The sequence below is a fragment of the Homarus americanus genome, unplaced genomic scaffold (genome assembly GCF_018991925.1).
Source record: "Homarus americanus isolate GMGI-L3 unplaced genomic scaffold, GMGI_Hamer_2.0 scaffold53233, whole genome shotgun sequence".
Classification (NCBI taxonomy): domain Eukaryota; kingdom Metazoa; phylum Arthropoda; class Malacostraca; order Decapoda; family Nephropidae; genus Homarus; species Homarus americanus.
The window spans coordinates 6,276,026-6,292,613 of NW_024751660.1; the positions used below are offsets into that span (position 1 = coordinate 6,276,026).

Below are 16,588 nucleotides of genomic sequence, written 5' to 3' on the forward strand. Positions count from 1 at the left end.
AACCCTTTGAGTAGGAGGAAGAAATCCCTCGAGTTGTTGGTCGTTGTCTTTAAGGAATAGCTCATTGTACTCACATGGATTAAGTCACTGTACTTGAAGGGTTATCATCTTACTGAAGGAGGTAAGGCATTGTATAATCAAGTGGTTAAATCATTGTACTCAAAGGATTAAGTCATCGTTCTTAAAAGGTCAACACCGTGTACTGAAGGGTTAAGTCGTAGTACTCGAGTGGTTAAGTAGCTGTACTCAAGGGTTTAACAGGCATTTAATAACTCAAGGTACAGCATTTGTCCCACACTCTACGGGGTAATGGTTTCACTCACTAAGAATGAAAAGGTTACGTTTATTTGTATATAAATACTTAGAGAACCAAAGCATTAATAAATATCTTTAAGTGAATAGGAATTACGGTCAACATTACCAGTTTTGTGTGTATAGCAAACTGATCACCTGAAGATTACATTAGGTTAAGTAAGGATAAGTTAGCCTAGGTTAATGTTGTTATTCTTCAGTTGAAATAAACTGGGGTGTCTAATCTTCAGATGGTCCTGGTATATCATCACAAACTGTACAAAAAAGTAAAAAATTCTGAAAAAATGCAAACCATATGAAGAAAAAAATTATTTATTATAATATAATTATTCAACGTACAAAATTAAATATATGTAAAAACAAGTTACAATAGTAAATTATATAGAATATATACAGTAAATAAAAATTAAAAAAATCAGGTAAGTACAGGCTATAACATCAACTAAGAAGAGAATTATTAATTATGTTCCGTTAAAATGAGAATATCACAATAAAACATGACATACATACATACATACATACATACATACATATACAAGCAGTTCAACAGTATTTGTCCCATTCTACCTTAAAAGCCCTACAAACTACTCACTTGTCCTTTGAATTTAGTAACAAGGCGAACTGTCCTCAGGTAAGTGTGTGGTGACGGCTGGTCCTCCAGTGTGTGGTGACGGCTGGTCCTCCAGTGTGTGGTGACGGCTGGTCCTCCAGTGTGTGGTGACGGCTGGTCCTCTAGTGTGTGGTGACGGCTGGTCCTCCAGTGTGTGGTGACGGCTGGTCCTCCAGTGTGTGGTGACGGCTGGTCCTCCAGTGTGTGGTGACGGCTGGTCCTCCAGTGTGTGGTGACGGCTGGTCCTCCAGTGTGTGGTGACGGCTGGTCCTCCAGTGTGTGGTGACGGCTGGTCCTCCAGTGTGTAGTGACGGCTGGTCTCCAGTGTGTGGTGACGGCTGGTCCTCTAGTGAGAAACTGCCTGTGTGGCCAACATTACTGCCAAGATGTTTACAACAAACATAAAATTATCCTGAAGTTAACCCCTGAAGCCACAGAGAAACAGTTAAGACACAAATGTTTCAGACTAAACTTTCAGGGTCGATCACGGTAAAATGTGGTGAAGGTGTTGTGCTATTGAAGTAGCTTTATGCATTTCTCTCTTTAGGAGTAGTTAGGGTGTTAGACTTTGGTTCTTAATGATAATAGTACGTATATATCTTACAAAGTTTAGAGGTAAAACTAATATGGTTGAGTCATTAACCTTTAAAGGTAGGTTGTGGTTAACTCTAACAGTAAGATCACCACAATCTCTGAATCCTCATCTTTATCTGAAGTGAATAAAGTTTCGTTTGTTTCATCTTTAACCCTTCAAGGTCATCGTCCTCAAAGAGTTAAGTAAGTCAGACACAATTTATTATGCAACAAATTGTTATAAATATATAACGAGACATTAGGCAAACTGTTGGCTTGAGATATAACGCTGGTGGTTACTGAGTGATGCGTGTTGGTCGAGGCAAAATAAATTGATAATGAACAGGGAGGTGAGAAGGGACTCCATCACTAGCACTCAACGTGAGTCTTGAGGCAGGTGTCGCTTCCTAAGAGATTTTTTAAAACAATTTATCTAGTCCAACTGAATCGATTATGTTTATGGAAATAAGATCAGAAATTATATTCATAGTTTCCATGACAGAAAGACGTTTGTGAATACTGTACACCTTGTCATCAGTTCTTGTGATAGCCAGCCATTGATCTAAACTTTGCTTGAGTACCTGACTTTATACGGGGAAGTGAAAGTGCCCACCACACTGTGTCTTTGTGTGTCGTAGGTTTACTGGACATTTACCTGCACTGTCAGGAGGAGAAGACTCACTTTCACTTCTAACTAGACTTGTCTCGGTGTGGTCATGAGTGTGGGCGCCATGGACCGCCCCAACCACCACCCGGGAGAAACATTCTCCAACAGTGGGTTATATAACAGAGGAATAAAACATCACTTAGTTTATATTAGTAGCTGCTGCCACACTGTCGGTCAGGAAATAACCACCACTCAAATATTTCTTCCCTTTATTCCACATGCGTGTACAAATTAACGATATAAAGCCCTGCTGTAAACAAACTATATACAGGTTGGCACAGAAGTAATTTTACCAAAGTCGTAGTTTCACTCAAATTGTTCTTTGTAAACTGAATTATGCGCCGCCCTGTACAAAATATATACAGCATAAATAAACTCAATTTTAAAATCTATTCTAAGTGAAACATAAATAGTTCAATCTGTCAGAGCTTCAAAACACCAATAGAACAACATCCATGTGAAATGCTTTCGTCATTAATACAGTTAATGAAACAAAGCTTTAGGTGTGAAGACTATGATATTGTTTTACATCTAAAATGAGAAATGGTACACTTGTTTTTCATGACAAAGTTAAGTTTTTTAGTTTTGAAATTGTCTTGTATTTATAACGTCACAGATGTTATTAGAGGTATGCAGCTCCGTTTATGACGTCACAGGATTTGTAGACCAATTAATGACGTCAGGATTTTTCTAGACCACTTTATGATGTCACAGTATTTTCAACCCACCTTCAGATATATCTGTTAAGGTCAGTTTTTTACGTCACGGGCCTTTTGGATAGATCTGGCGCCTTCACGACAACAAACGGGTCTCCTAAACTGCCTGCATTAATCTGTTGGGCTGCTCTTATTTTACCGTCAACCTGGAGACCATCTTTCTCCTTCCCACTGGTCTCTGTGTTTCCAATTGTCTCTTTGCTAACACCGAGACCTCCACTTCTGTCTCCACCATCATCATCATCGTCACTTCTGTCTCCACCATCATCATCATCATCGTCACTTTTGTCTCCACCATCATCATCGCTACTTTTGCCCCCATCATCATCATCGTTACTTTTGTCTCCACCATCATCATCGTCACTTTTGTCCCCATCATCATCTACACCTCTGTCTCCAGCGATAACCTGGCGATTCCTTCTCTCGCCATACAGCTGTGGGCCTCCGTCAGCCAGCATCTCAGAGATCCTCCACGCCAGCAGCTGCGACTCACTAGGGTTCATAGGAGGCAACAAATAAGGACTCACACTTCCAAAGTCTTGAGGACCTGGTGGGTGTGAGAAACTGCTGTTCATGTTCATGGATGTCTCTGTCGGCCGGTTTTCTGTAGTCTGCAGGCTGACGCGCGACCTTTGTTGATGGATAAAAGGTTGTAGGAATTTTTCCAGTGGTTTCGTGAATCTTTCCAGAGGATTAACGTTCGTCTCCTGGGTGTCTGTGTACCTTTCTCCTGGCGCAGTGAGGCGTGTGGAAGGCAGGGGTGGGCGCTGAAGATCATCAAAGGAGTCGGATTCTGTTTGCTTCATAAAAGAATCCCAGAAAGAAATTGCTGTCTCTAGGAATCTTTCCACCTTGTTGCCTGTGTCCAGGGCACTCATGGTTTCGTTGTTTGAGATCAAATCTAGTACTGGTATAAGTTTCGAGAGACCAGTGGAGTTGATGGGGTCATCCTGAGTTTTGTTGACTGCTGCTTGTCCTCGATCTTGGTGGTTGTTGGGGCTCTCATTACCTCTTGGGAAATCCAGTTGATGGCGATCGTCAGCGACACCCTGCTGGCCCGGACGATGAAAATAGTAGTAAGCTTGTGATAGGCTTGAAAGAGGTGAGTTATTTGATGCATTCGTGTTCTGTGGTTCCATCCCGGACGCGATGTTCAGGTGTATCAGAGGATTCCTAGGGTCTTGGCCGTTGGCGATGGAGCTGTTCATTCGTAAGATGTTGGAGAGCTTCAGCAGTGAGTTTCTCTTCATTGGGGAAGAGAATCTGATATGGATATCAAAAGGTGTTGAATGATCATCGCTATGAGGAGCACTTTTTTCTCGTAGACGAGCATTGGTGTTGCTAGAGGTCGTGTCAGGCGGTGAAAACAAGTTCGTAACTTTTCCCGGGCTGAGGTCAGATCCTAAACGTTTCAGGATGTCGACTTTCATCCAATTTAACGCGTCATCTGCACCTGTGGTAATATTTGTTTGATTTCCTTCATCTTCTGATGCTCCAGGTCTGTTTTGATTCGTCGAACTGAAAGCTGTATTACCCTTTGAATGTAACGACTTATTAATATCTACGTCTAAATATATTTCTTTATTTAGATAATCACCAATGTCTAGGGTAAGAACACCCATCGACCCCATGTTAATTTCTGCTGCTACCCACGAATCTCTGGCCCGTGCTGATCTTACGTCTTCACTATCCTCGACCATCATGGATTTCCGCATAATTCGATCTACATATTTCTGCTCGGGTGGTTGAGACAAGGGTTTTCCGGTCAGCTTGGAGATCATTGTGTCGAACTGAGAGAAAGTTAAGGTATCCTGCTGTGCGTCGCCTTCTTCACCTGAGTCATGTTTAATCTTCGCCAATTTTGATGCTAAATTTGACTGTTTGTCTACTTCTTCCATATCTTCCTCGGGTCGTCCTCCAGTTTTCATTTGCGTGTCCCGAGGCGTAAAATACCTCTTAATAAATTTAAGCCATTCTGTCCCTTCTAACAAGCTACTGTAGCCTGTATGATTCGCCTCACCTTGCGAGTTAGGATTTGGTAATTGAGAGTCATTTGCATGAATCCCTCTTAGGGTGTCTGTTGATATGTTCGTCTTACTTTCTTTCATCATAACTCTCTCAGTATTCTGGGTCGTTTTGATGTGGCGGAAGAGGTGGGCGAGCCTTGCAACTAAGTCCTGGTCAGTGACAGTAGGAGGTGACGGATCATGATCCTCGGATGACCCGGCGTTGGTCTCAGAAGTTTTGAAATTCTCTTGATCTTCTTCCTGTTCTGTTGGGAGACGAGGGAATTGTGAGGGGAAAGAAGTGAAAGCTAATAAATGTGGAATATCTGATAGAGAAGAGATGTTAAGAAGATGAAATGGATAGCTAACACCGGAAGAAAGAGGCGCATATGGAAAGGACAAAGGTGCGTGAGACGACTCAGAGGGAGGCGATCGAACTGAGATGGGATGAGAAGTGACGGAAGGCGAAGAAGAAACAGCAGATCTCAAGGGAGATTCTGTCAAAAACGACACAACAGGATCTATCGAAGGAATAAAAGCAGAATCATCGTCTATCGGGAGATCAGAGTAAGTGAAGGGCGTCCTCTTCAGGGCTTGGTGTGTGTCGGGTGAACTTTGTGTTGTGTAGTCTCTTTGGGAGAGGTCTAGTAGCGAGGGTTGCACCACAGATGAAGAAGGTCTCTCGGTGTTTAGAGACAGGAAATGAGATAAATAAGGAGAAAGAGAAGAAGATCGTTGGTGCCTCCTTATGAACCAGTTAGATGATGAAGATGGATAAACAGAAGGATAATAAGGAAACGAAGGCGAAAATGTAATTGAAGATGATGTCTTGGCATAAAAAGAAGAGTCAGGATTGAGAGTGGCAGTTGGAGAAGCAGTAATAGACGAAGATCTTAGAGAGAGGAGGGAAGAGTACGCGGAAGAAGGTGTGGAGATGTCAACTAAAGGCGATGAAGCAATTGGGTATTCCAGAGAATGGGATGTAGGTTGTAATGGGACGGAATATGTAAGGAACTGATTTTGATGACTAAGGTGTCCATTTTCATCAACTGTAATCACAGATGAACCGCGACCAATCTCGTTATTCTGAAAAAAATATAAAATAACATTCTAAATTATTATGTTAAAGTTATATACGGTTGGTTGTACGTGTCCATCCTAAATCCCAAACACATAATGCAATCTATATTTGTATCAGTTGTCTCTAAACCTAAACCTAATTATCCCATAGAGTTTATGTTGTTAAATAAACTGTAGTCATTTATATTTTTACACTAACATTGTTGAGTTCCCTTGGTGATCTGATGACGCCTCCGTACTGCCCGTGTTTACCATAGCTTTCCTTAGATATCATTTTCTTTGTTACCCAAACGCAGTTATAGACAGAACATGGATATTGAAGCGAATCCACAGATGGTACACTGTAAGAGAAATGGGGAAAATCAGTTTCTTAAACAGTATACAGTACTGTATGCACAGTAGATGATCACATTACTTAATATTAAAATGAAGTCAAAGACACATTGGTAATTTGATTCTTAGCTTTCGGGTGTTGAATTATTTTTATTATTATTATTATTATTATTATTATTATTATTATTATTATTATTATTATTATTATTATTATTATTATTATTATTATTACACATACTTATGAGACAGTATTCTGTCCAGTAAGAGTTTATTTAATAGGAGTGTGTTTGTGCTGTCAGACAATCCTCGCCAAGAACAAGCTGCTAACGAGCCGATCAGTGGCGAAGAGAATAAAAGTAACACATCATGCTTTACGGTTACATCATCTGCGTGAGTGTTTCGAAAATTATTTCCTGTACCAAGTTTCAGCAAATCAGCAATTATTTCACTCCTGACTGATCCTTTTATTGCTTAATCATTGCACAGTGCGTGGCCCGTGGCCTTGTTTATATAGGTTTATATAGGTTTCATTGCTTTTCATGATCGAGCTTAATATTTTGCTCTGTGCCTTCTTAACATATTCAGTAAGTTTCCGTAAATCTTAATGTGTTTTTTTCTTTGACTGAGCGTCTCTCCCATTTATGAATTTATATATTTTTCTGGTCCGATAAGAGGTGTAATGAAGGCCATGTTTGGTACGATAGTTTCATACATAAATTCTCACATCTCACATAAGGGTTCTAGTTATTGTTAGTGGTACTGTGGTGGTACGCTTGCCTCTCTACTGCTTTGCGAGTTGAGTCCCAAATGGCTAGTAAGCTGACAGTGTTGGAAAAGATAAATGGATAGAGAGCCCCGTGGAAAGCTTATAAGGATTTTCATGAGCTATCTTAGGATGAATCGAGTTTTTCTTTACCACCATTGTTTGTATACTTGCACTGTCTGCGTATATATTGGATCAGTGTAGATTGTATAACGATTTTACTAAATAGACATTTGTATTATTCATATATCTCAGAATGTGGTTTTTTTTTGTGAACAAGTGTGTGAGTGTGTGTGAATATTTCTTCATGTTGTCTTGCCTCCTCATTGTTGACCCCCAATACCTCTGCTCCACCACTTTCCTTGACATTCCTCCCCTTCCTTTAACTCCGTACACAATCATCCAAACAATATCGAAAAGAGAGAGGAATAATGACAATAAGTTGATAGATAGAGAGATTGATAGATAGATAGACGTTATAGATAGTTACATTAGAAATATCAAAAGTGCAAATGCTGGCTTCAAATTTTTTCATGATTTAAATCGGTAGCCTTGTTTCTCTAACTACAGACACGGCACAAAGCTACAATAGTCTCAACACAATACCGGCGACATTTTGGGTTTTCTATTTAGGCTGAAGTGAGTAGACTAGACGTCCTCTCATATCTCCACTACGGGAATATGTAACTTGAAAACGTTTTTTGTCACAGGAAGGATTAACATGCGTTTTCATTTCTCCAGTTACTAGGGAGGATTTAATGGATTTATTCACGGTTTTTGTTGGTTGTGCTTATGGTGAGTTTACTCGTTGTGGCGGTGATGAGAATTTGTGGATATTTGTTTTAATTTATACAACTAATTTTCCGATTATGGTGTTGAGTGGCCGGATAGGTGTTGATCTCCTTACTCTTATCATTCAGCAGCTAGTGGGTTACTTCACCATCTTGACAGGATGCTAGTCTACAGTACCCAGGGGTTGTTCCACTATGGGCTAGTACGCCCCAGAGTGTATTTATTTTTTACTGTTGCACAGAGACTCGTGTACAAGAGGGAGCCCTGTCTACATTGGTCGGAAGTTGATCCTGTGACCATTTGTTCATTAAAGGGAACACTTTACCACTGAGTAAAAAAGTCCCTTAAACTACACATGCAAAGTAATACAAGAACGGGGCTGAATCTAGCTTACTAAATTGCTGTCCAATATTTATTTCATGTCTTCGGGTAATGTGATCGTAGTAAGGCTTCATTCCTCTTTTCACTCTACAACTGGTGGACGCATCAGGGCTCTGAGCATAATACATTTCACCGTGCAACAAAAAAAATTATATTTATTCCTCTATAAATAAGACTTACTAATTTCACTTATTCACACCTGATAAATATATAATTACCTGCTTGTCTATACAGGTAGAGTCATGGCAGCTAAGATTCAACGTTACTAAATGCAAGATGCAACTTGGTCATAGCAATAGTAAGGAGATGTATCACATGTCCCAACGTAATATGGAAACATCATTTACTGAAACTATATATGAAAAAGACCTGGGTGGTTTATGTTGACAATGAACCGATGTTCTCGGATAATTGTGAGAAGATGAATCATGCTCATAGTGGCCTCACACCTACCTAGATGATTCTTCCCACATAAGGCTCTTCAAAAGTGAGGTGCTCCCACACTTTGAATAATGTCGTTCTGTTTGGTCCCTGAAATATGTTGAAGACTGACAGTTTGGTTGAGAATGTCCAAAGGAGGACTACCAAACTGAACCCACATGCCAAGAGATATTAGAACGTCTTCATCTACTGTAGACGGGCAAAGGGTGATTTAATAGAGTTTATCATCACCTAAAAGGACATTACTCAGTCAAGTGTTCATATGTGGAGCTAGTGGGTGGTCGCCCATCATGTTAAAGAAGCCACAAGTATAAAAACAAAATCTGCCAGAACGAACTCCTTTAAAGTAAAAAAGTTGCGAACGTTTAAAATAACGACACCGACTGTGAGCTCATTTAAAACTAGACCAGACCAACACTGACACAGGTACAGTACATTCATCAGCCCATGCAGACCTTGTAATAGAGTCCTGATCGACCGACTACTGATAAAGAGGATAACTCTTGTATATGCACAAGTCTGTACCACTGAATCACTGTCTTACTCTATCAGTGTATCAGTGCACCATTGTATCACTATATCAATGTATCACGATCAATGTATTACAGTATCCCTATATCACAGTATTACAGCATTAACGTATCAGAATACCACCGTGTCATTGTATCACAGTATCGTTGTATCAATACACTTCATCAAGTAATTGCGTTACTGTAGCATCACATTACTCCTCACGTGTCAGTAATTAACAATACTACACGCAGGTGGTGGTGGGGGGGGAGGGGGTCTACCTCGTGTCAAACAACCATCCCCAAAACTTAATGTTGCAATGCCGATCATCTCTTGTAACGGGGTAAATTATAACACGTATTATGAAAATTTCTCTATGACACATACCAGAATATTACGAAGGACCCGAATGACGCTGATCTGAATGACGTCATGATTGATGATTGATGATTGATGAGGTTGAAGTTATGGGGATTGATACTACCCCCTCCCCTCCCATCGCCCCCTTCCCCACTTGAGGAATTTCTAGGTCCACTACTGGTTACCAAAATGATACCAAACCGCTTTCATCCTCATGGTTTAAGGTGGATTAGGTTTAGTTTGGTTTAGGTTAGATTAGTTAAGTTTAATCAGTTTATGCATCTTCCAAGTTGTTTATATTTTTTACTTAATTTTACGAGGATCTTGAGTAAAAATTCTCTCTCTCTCTCTCTCTCTCTCTCTCTCTCTCTCTCTCTCTCTCTCTCTCTCTCTCTCTCTCCTTGATACTTATAAACACCAGTTCTTGTTTGCCACTCTACAAAATTGACTGATCAACTAATTAGTAATATCGATACAATAAAAACAAGCAATATATTCAATGTGTTTTCCTCGTATTAGATAGATAGATAGATAGATAGATAGATAGATTCGCCATACAAGTTCACATTAGTTGAGCATTCGGGTACAGTGTCAAAAAACAAAAACACTAATAAACCATGAATCGATTCAAGGAAGGACAGCCCAAGTTAACTGTTAAAAGCTTTATTTCCACAGGCGTTGTATGACCCAGTCGACTCGTCAGTGAGCGTGTACTGTGTGGAGGTGGTTTTATTTTGTCCACTTCTCATGTTCCCTCGTGAATGCTTGTAATGCTTCGCTACTCCCCTTGCACAGGATTGCCAGTTGGTGTCCTATAAAGTAGCCCTCTGAGAGCCCCTGTGTGTGTGCCCGGCATAATATGACTAACACTGCACTCAAACGTAAATATATATTGAGCGCCGTACCTGAGTCGGTGGCTTGTTCCGTTTTCTCATTCACAAAAAAATACAACTTTCAATTTCATTTCTATCAGCAATCTTGTAGGGTTTTTTTTTCGTCGTTTAATGTTAGATCAATGAACAGTATATTTTGATAATAGGTTTAATTAGAGAAAATCACTTAAGGGGAGACTACACTAACCTGACGTTGTATTGTCTTGCAGTCGAAGTTCCTGAACCAGACGCCTCCGTGAGTGACCACCCAGACCATGACGTCACCACCTGCAACGGTGCCACATACTCTCTTTGATTATTGTCCTAAAGTTATATAATGAAGCAAATTATACAAATAAGTGATATATATTTACATAAACAAGTGTAGACGTGTGTATCTATGTACTTATAATAATTCAGGTTATTGTTGTGGAAGGTAAGAGGGCAACATGGGATTTATTAATACTTTTATATAAAGCTGATATACAGTTTCCTCTGCATGGGTACAAATTCTCAAAGGTCAGTAGGTTAAATCCTCCTCTATATAGTGATGTGTGAATACCTCTTAACTACGACATAGACAACGTACAGCAGACAACGTGAGAATTACACTGAGAATCAACTGTAACTCGACTCCTCTCATCACCAGCTACGAGGGAAATTTTTTTTTACCCATGAATTTTTTTAGGATATCCTAGTCATGTGTCCTGATTCTCGGAAGTTCAGTCATAAAAGCGTTTCCCCGTGACTGAGGGTTGAGTCTCACTGCAGTTTCGACTCAATGTTTATCCTAATACTATAAGTCAACTCGTTATGGGAAAAAATTATGTTTGAAACCTTTGAGAATAGTTCTATGGTATTGGTATTTATATGAGCTAGCTAAATGCATTATCAAATCTCAGTTATTCGAAAATTTGACTTAAGAATCTTTGAAAATCCATCTTTATGTCGTCTTATAGGTGGATTTCTTTGATAAATTCTCACATCTCTAATTAAAGGAAGGATATAACTTACGCTCCTTTGTGTCTAAGGTGGAGAATTCATCCTACGATATGCTTATGACATCCTGAGACGAGACGCTGTGTTTTGTGCTGGAGGCTATTACTACCATGACAGGAAGATGTTGAGGATGTTGGTGGTCACACACACACACACACACACACACACACACACACACACACACACACACACACACACACACACACACACACCACGTACACACTGGGGCTTCACGTAGTGCATCCTTAGTAAATGGTATCTGTCATTCACACCAAGCGTTCGTATTATGCTGAGTAATTACACCATGTATCTACAGTGTTTGTGGCCAGACCATATTTCTACTCCCATGTGTTCACACAATCTGTCCGTACTATGTCTACACTATGTGTCTGCACAGTATGTCTACATCATAGGTCTACATCAAATGTTAATGCCGTTTGTTCACACTATGTGTACACACCCTGTGTCTACACAATGTGTTCACATCAGGTGTACACAACCTATGTCAACACCTTGTGTCTACCTGTGTATACGCTATGTATCCACAAAGTTTACACATCATGTATCCACACCATGTATCTGCAATATACATCATAACAGGTGTCACATCATCCTCTCAACACAAATTCCCACACCAGACCCTCGAAGACTTGTAGGTCGAGTTTCCCCGTAAGAGAGAACACTTCCAGCTACAGTACAGTACTGTGCTGTACAGTCTCTATAATGTCCACGTTGTATGTGTTGTAGTGCACCAGTAATATGGCTCCTCACATCTCCACTTCAGATGAAAACTTAACTTACGCGTCTTGAGAATCTGTGGCCGAGGACTTACAACATCAAGACGTGGTTTTAGTGAATGAAGTTGTACGTCATTTGCATATTTCTCTATCTTTAGTTTAAATAGGGTAAGCAAATTAATGTAGAAAACTCTTGCTTATATATATATATATATATATATATATATATATATATATATATATATATATATATATATATATATATATATATATATATATATATATATATGTATATATATATAAATTTCGTTTTGTTGTCAGGTTAAAGCTAAGCTGGAGAACACCGTAAACAAGACTTACTAAAAGAACCACATGCGTCGTCAACATCACGAACGCCCTGGCGTATTTGTGACGTCACTGCAACATCAGATACGAGGAAGAAGACAAAGACAGATATAAGTACAGTACAGTACTTGGAATATTAACTAAACCTGTTTCGTCACTTTGAATTATTAACAGTATTTGGTGATGATCTTGTTATCACTAAAAATCTTGACAAGTTCAATCTTCGAGAACTCAGAGTGGCAGCCATTCAGAGAACGCACCAATCAAAACATTCCGGGTATAAACATCGTGTGACGTCACTGGATAAGCTGGCGCCAGGATATATACGTTCAACGATGAACGCCACAGCAGACTGAAACACACGGTAACGTTCGTGATGCTTTATATACTGTATATCCATTCACGGCTTCCGGGAGGACACACGAGCGTGCGTGACAGGAAATTTTGTGGCGCTCTGAAGCATTGGAAATTGTTGTTAAATATTGATTACGCAGAGTAATAGAAGTAAGTGTGAAATTATGTGTTCATGTTTATCTTTATACAACTATATTTATATTGTGATTTGTATTTATATTAATATTACAAATCTTGATTATTTAATGGATGACCTAAAATATATAGACACGTCTATGTAGAGATAATTTTTACAGGTAGAGACACAGGACAGTAAATCTGTGTCTCGGGCTACTACATAATGTATACTGCAATAACACATGGTTCACTGAATACCATTTTACCAAAAATAGAAACATTCGATATTAAACATTGATTAAAATGTGGCAATGATGTGGGGCAATACAGCAATAGCAGAAAAATAGTGGTAGCGGACAGGACAATTTGTGAGCATATGGGTTTCTGTGCACTCACTCTGAGCTCACTCCTACTGCTGGTGGGGCCGTGATTATTAAATAATTCAAAGTAATTATCTGCACGTGAGGTTATGAAATACTGTAGTCTCTCTCTCTCTCTCTCTCTCTCATTCTTTTGTCTCTGTATACCTGTACTGTCTGAGTAAATGCTGCTCAGGTGAACTTATTACAACTTTATTGAGAAAATCTGTAAATCTATCTATCTATCTATCTATCTATCTATCTACAGTATTTATCTACAGTTTTTTATTTATCTACGTGTCTATCTATCTATCTATCTATCTATCTATCTATCTATCTATCTACCTACCTTTGTAACGTGCTGGGCGGGCGTGCAGGTGCAGGCGTGTCATTCAGCCAAACAGCTATTAATTCACCACACAACCTCTTCCTCCTCCTCCTCCTCTTTCTCTTCTCCCCCTCGTCATATTCATCCTTAAATCAGTCTCGTTTTATTTCTCGACTCATCCTCCAGGCATCCTTCTCTTGTACTTGTCATCCTTCCTTCCCCTACACTTAACTCATCCTCAGATGATCCTCCGAGCACCATGACCCTCCCTCCATCCTTATTCTCCCTCACAGGTCAACACTCACGACCATAATGAGGATAATTATGAAGCCACTAATTATTTTTTTTATTATTTACACATTATTTGTTCTGTTTACATGATATTGTTCTGTTTACATAATTTGATTCTGTTGATTACATAGGTAGAGTTAAACGCGTTATCTCAGGTGTGCGGAGTACTTTTGTGGACCCGGAAACCACTGAATTCTTATCGCTATGTTGTTGTTTTCAGGTATAGTTAGATTAGTAGAGTTTCTGTCACCAAGGTCATTAAAATAGACATATTGATGCGCAATGGCAATAAAAACAGGTCATTAATAGCTCCAGGTAATTATGAATTCTACCACAAGCACTGTCTGGGTGTAGTCTCTAGCCAATGAAAAACCCCGAATATGAGACTTTTTTTTTCATTGGTTCTATTCTCAAATAATGATAAATAAAAGCACTATTCTTTTGATCTCACAGTCACTCACAAAAGTCCTGTCTCCTCTCCTCCTGAACCACGAACCCCGAGATTCAAACATGTGAATCCGAAGCATTTATAGATAGAATAATGTATTAGTGTCTACTGCTTCGGGTTCACGAGTCTGAATCTTGGGGTTCGTGAAGCAGTGGGAGAGGCGACAGGACTTTTGTGGGTGTACTTTCAAGTCATGTACTGGACAGGTCAAATGCTTATCACAATGCCCTAACACAAGTTTAAATGCCCCTGAATGTGTTTGTAAGAGTAATTATTGTGATGCCAAGAGGTCATATTTGTATCCCAGAGAAGGTCATTCAGTCAGCTGGGGAATGAGGTCAGTTATAGGTCAGCAAGATGTCAGTGAGGTAGGTTGTCACTTTCTCAGGCAATGATTTAATTCCAGCGTTTCTCAGTTTAAGCCATTATGGCCTAAACAGGATGTAAAACTGCTGAAATGGTGATGAAATACAATTGTCATTCACCAAGAACGTGAGAGTCATGTGTGTATGTATGTGTGAGTTTGTGTGTGTGTGTGTGTGTGTGTGTGTGTGTGTGAGTGTGTATGTCTGTGTGTGTGTGTGTGTGTGTGTGTGTGTGTAATAATAATAAATAATAATAATAATAATAATTAACGGTTTATTGAAAAAGTTCTGCAGCCCGAGGGCTGAAAATATACATTGGACATAAATGACTTATTACATACATTGGTGGTTTAACAAAAGCCTTCATTAGAGATGGGTAAAGGAACATACAGTGAACATTCAGATTAATGTAGGTGTTGAACAGCAAACATGTAGTGTAGTAACTCCCTCACAGATGGTGTTAGGAGGGACCTCACGTGGTGTAGTAATTCCCTCACAGATGGTGTTATGAGGGACCACGTGGTATAGTAATTACCTCACAGATGGTGTTATGAGGGGCCTCACGTGTAGTAATTCCCTCACAGATGGTGTTATGAGGGGCCTCACATTCCCTCACAGATGGTGTTATGAGGGGCTCACGAACGTGGTGTAATAATTCCCTCACAGATGGTGTTCGCTGGTGGCCCCAGTTGTCCATTCGTACATCCTCACGTAGTGGATTAAGTAACTCCCTCACAGATGGTGTTATGAGGGGCATCACGTGGTGTAGTAATTCCCTCACAGATGGTGTTATGAGGGACTTGACGTGGTGTAATAATTCCCTCACAGATGGTGTTATATGAGTGAGGTGTGGCCCCAGGCCTTCCTATCGTAGACGGATTAACACATCGCTGGTTGTTGTTGGGTCTCACGGGCCGTTATCACTGGGTACCTGGGACCTCACTGTGTGAAGATTAACTTGGGTACGACTGTTACGTTTGAGTTGCTCTCACTGACTTAAGCACTGTTCACCAATGTCCACCTCTGTTTAACATTGGTTCCATTCCTTTCCTAAATGAAATTGTAACTTCTGGCGAGAACTTGTTGATATTCCGGTGGGGAGGAGGGTTCAGGGGAGGGAGTTGGTATGGGCCAACATAACAGTTGACCTGGCTGCTCCGAGAGGAGCGCCAGGTACGTCTTGACCCTTCGGTGGTGTGTGTGTGTGTGTGTGTGTGTGTGTGTCATAGATTGGGTCAGATAGCCACAATGTAGGCCTGTAGATCAGCTCCTACACCATGGTTGGAGATCAACAGAATGAGTGAAATAGTTGTCATGATTAGTCAACCAGTCAGGTGTGATATTCATAGAGCTAGAAGACGCAGCTGAAAATAGGATTTGATTAGTGTGACTGAAATCTCTCGGAGGAAAACAGGAACAGTATTCAGATCTATGTTACGTGTGAGTACCAATCTCTCTCTCTCTCTCTCTCTCTCTCTCTCTCTCTCTCTCTCTCTCTCTCTCTCTCTCTCTCTCTCTCTCTCCCCTGCATCGGTTAGTTACATATTAATGAACTAAAAACTGGACACCCAACCTCTAATCTAAGACTGACCGCATAATGGCCTTAATGTAACATCACGATTATAGAGCACACTTTCACATCCAACACCTCTTTCGTTTGTACTGGCATTCTTTCTGACGCTGGACAAGAGTAACACTACTGTTTTTTATCGCTGCATCCTGTACCTACGCTCAGTTATCGCCAGCACGGACGAAAAAATACAATAATTACTTTGTGTTGTTTTTGCGTTTTCTGTTGGATATAGTATTTTGAAGGCCAGACTGTGTGA

General features: G+C 40.0%; 1 protein-coding gene across 1 annotated transcript; it reads right to left on the reverse strand.

Moving 5' to 3' along the window:
- Window positions 1–531: 531 nt before the first annotated feature.
- On the reverse strand, window positions 532–12,844 carry LOC121854744. Its single transcript, XM_042349482.1, has 5 exons — window positions 12,513–12,844; window positions 10,625–10,704; window positions 6,164–6,305; window positions 3,174–5,970; window positions 532–566 (listed from the first exon to the last, which is right to left on the reverse strand). Exons 1-5 carry the CDS (start codon window positions 12,537–12,539, stop codon window positions 532–534), a joined length of 3,081 nt encoding a protein of 1,026 aa, XP_042205416.1. The 5' UTR covers window positions 12,540–12,844.
- Window positions 12,845–16,588: the final 3,744 nt, after the last annotated feature.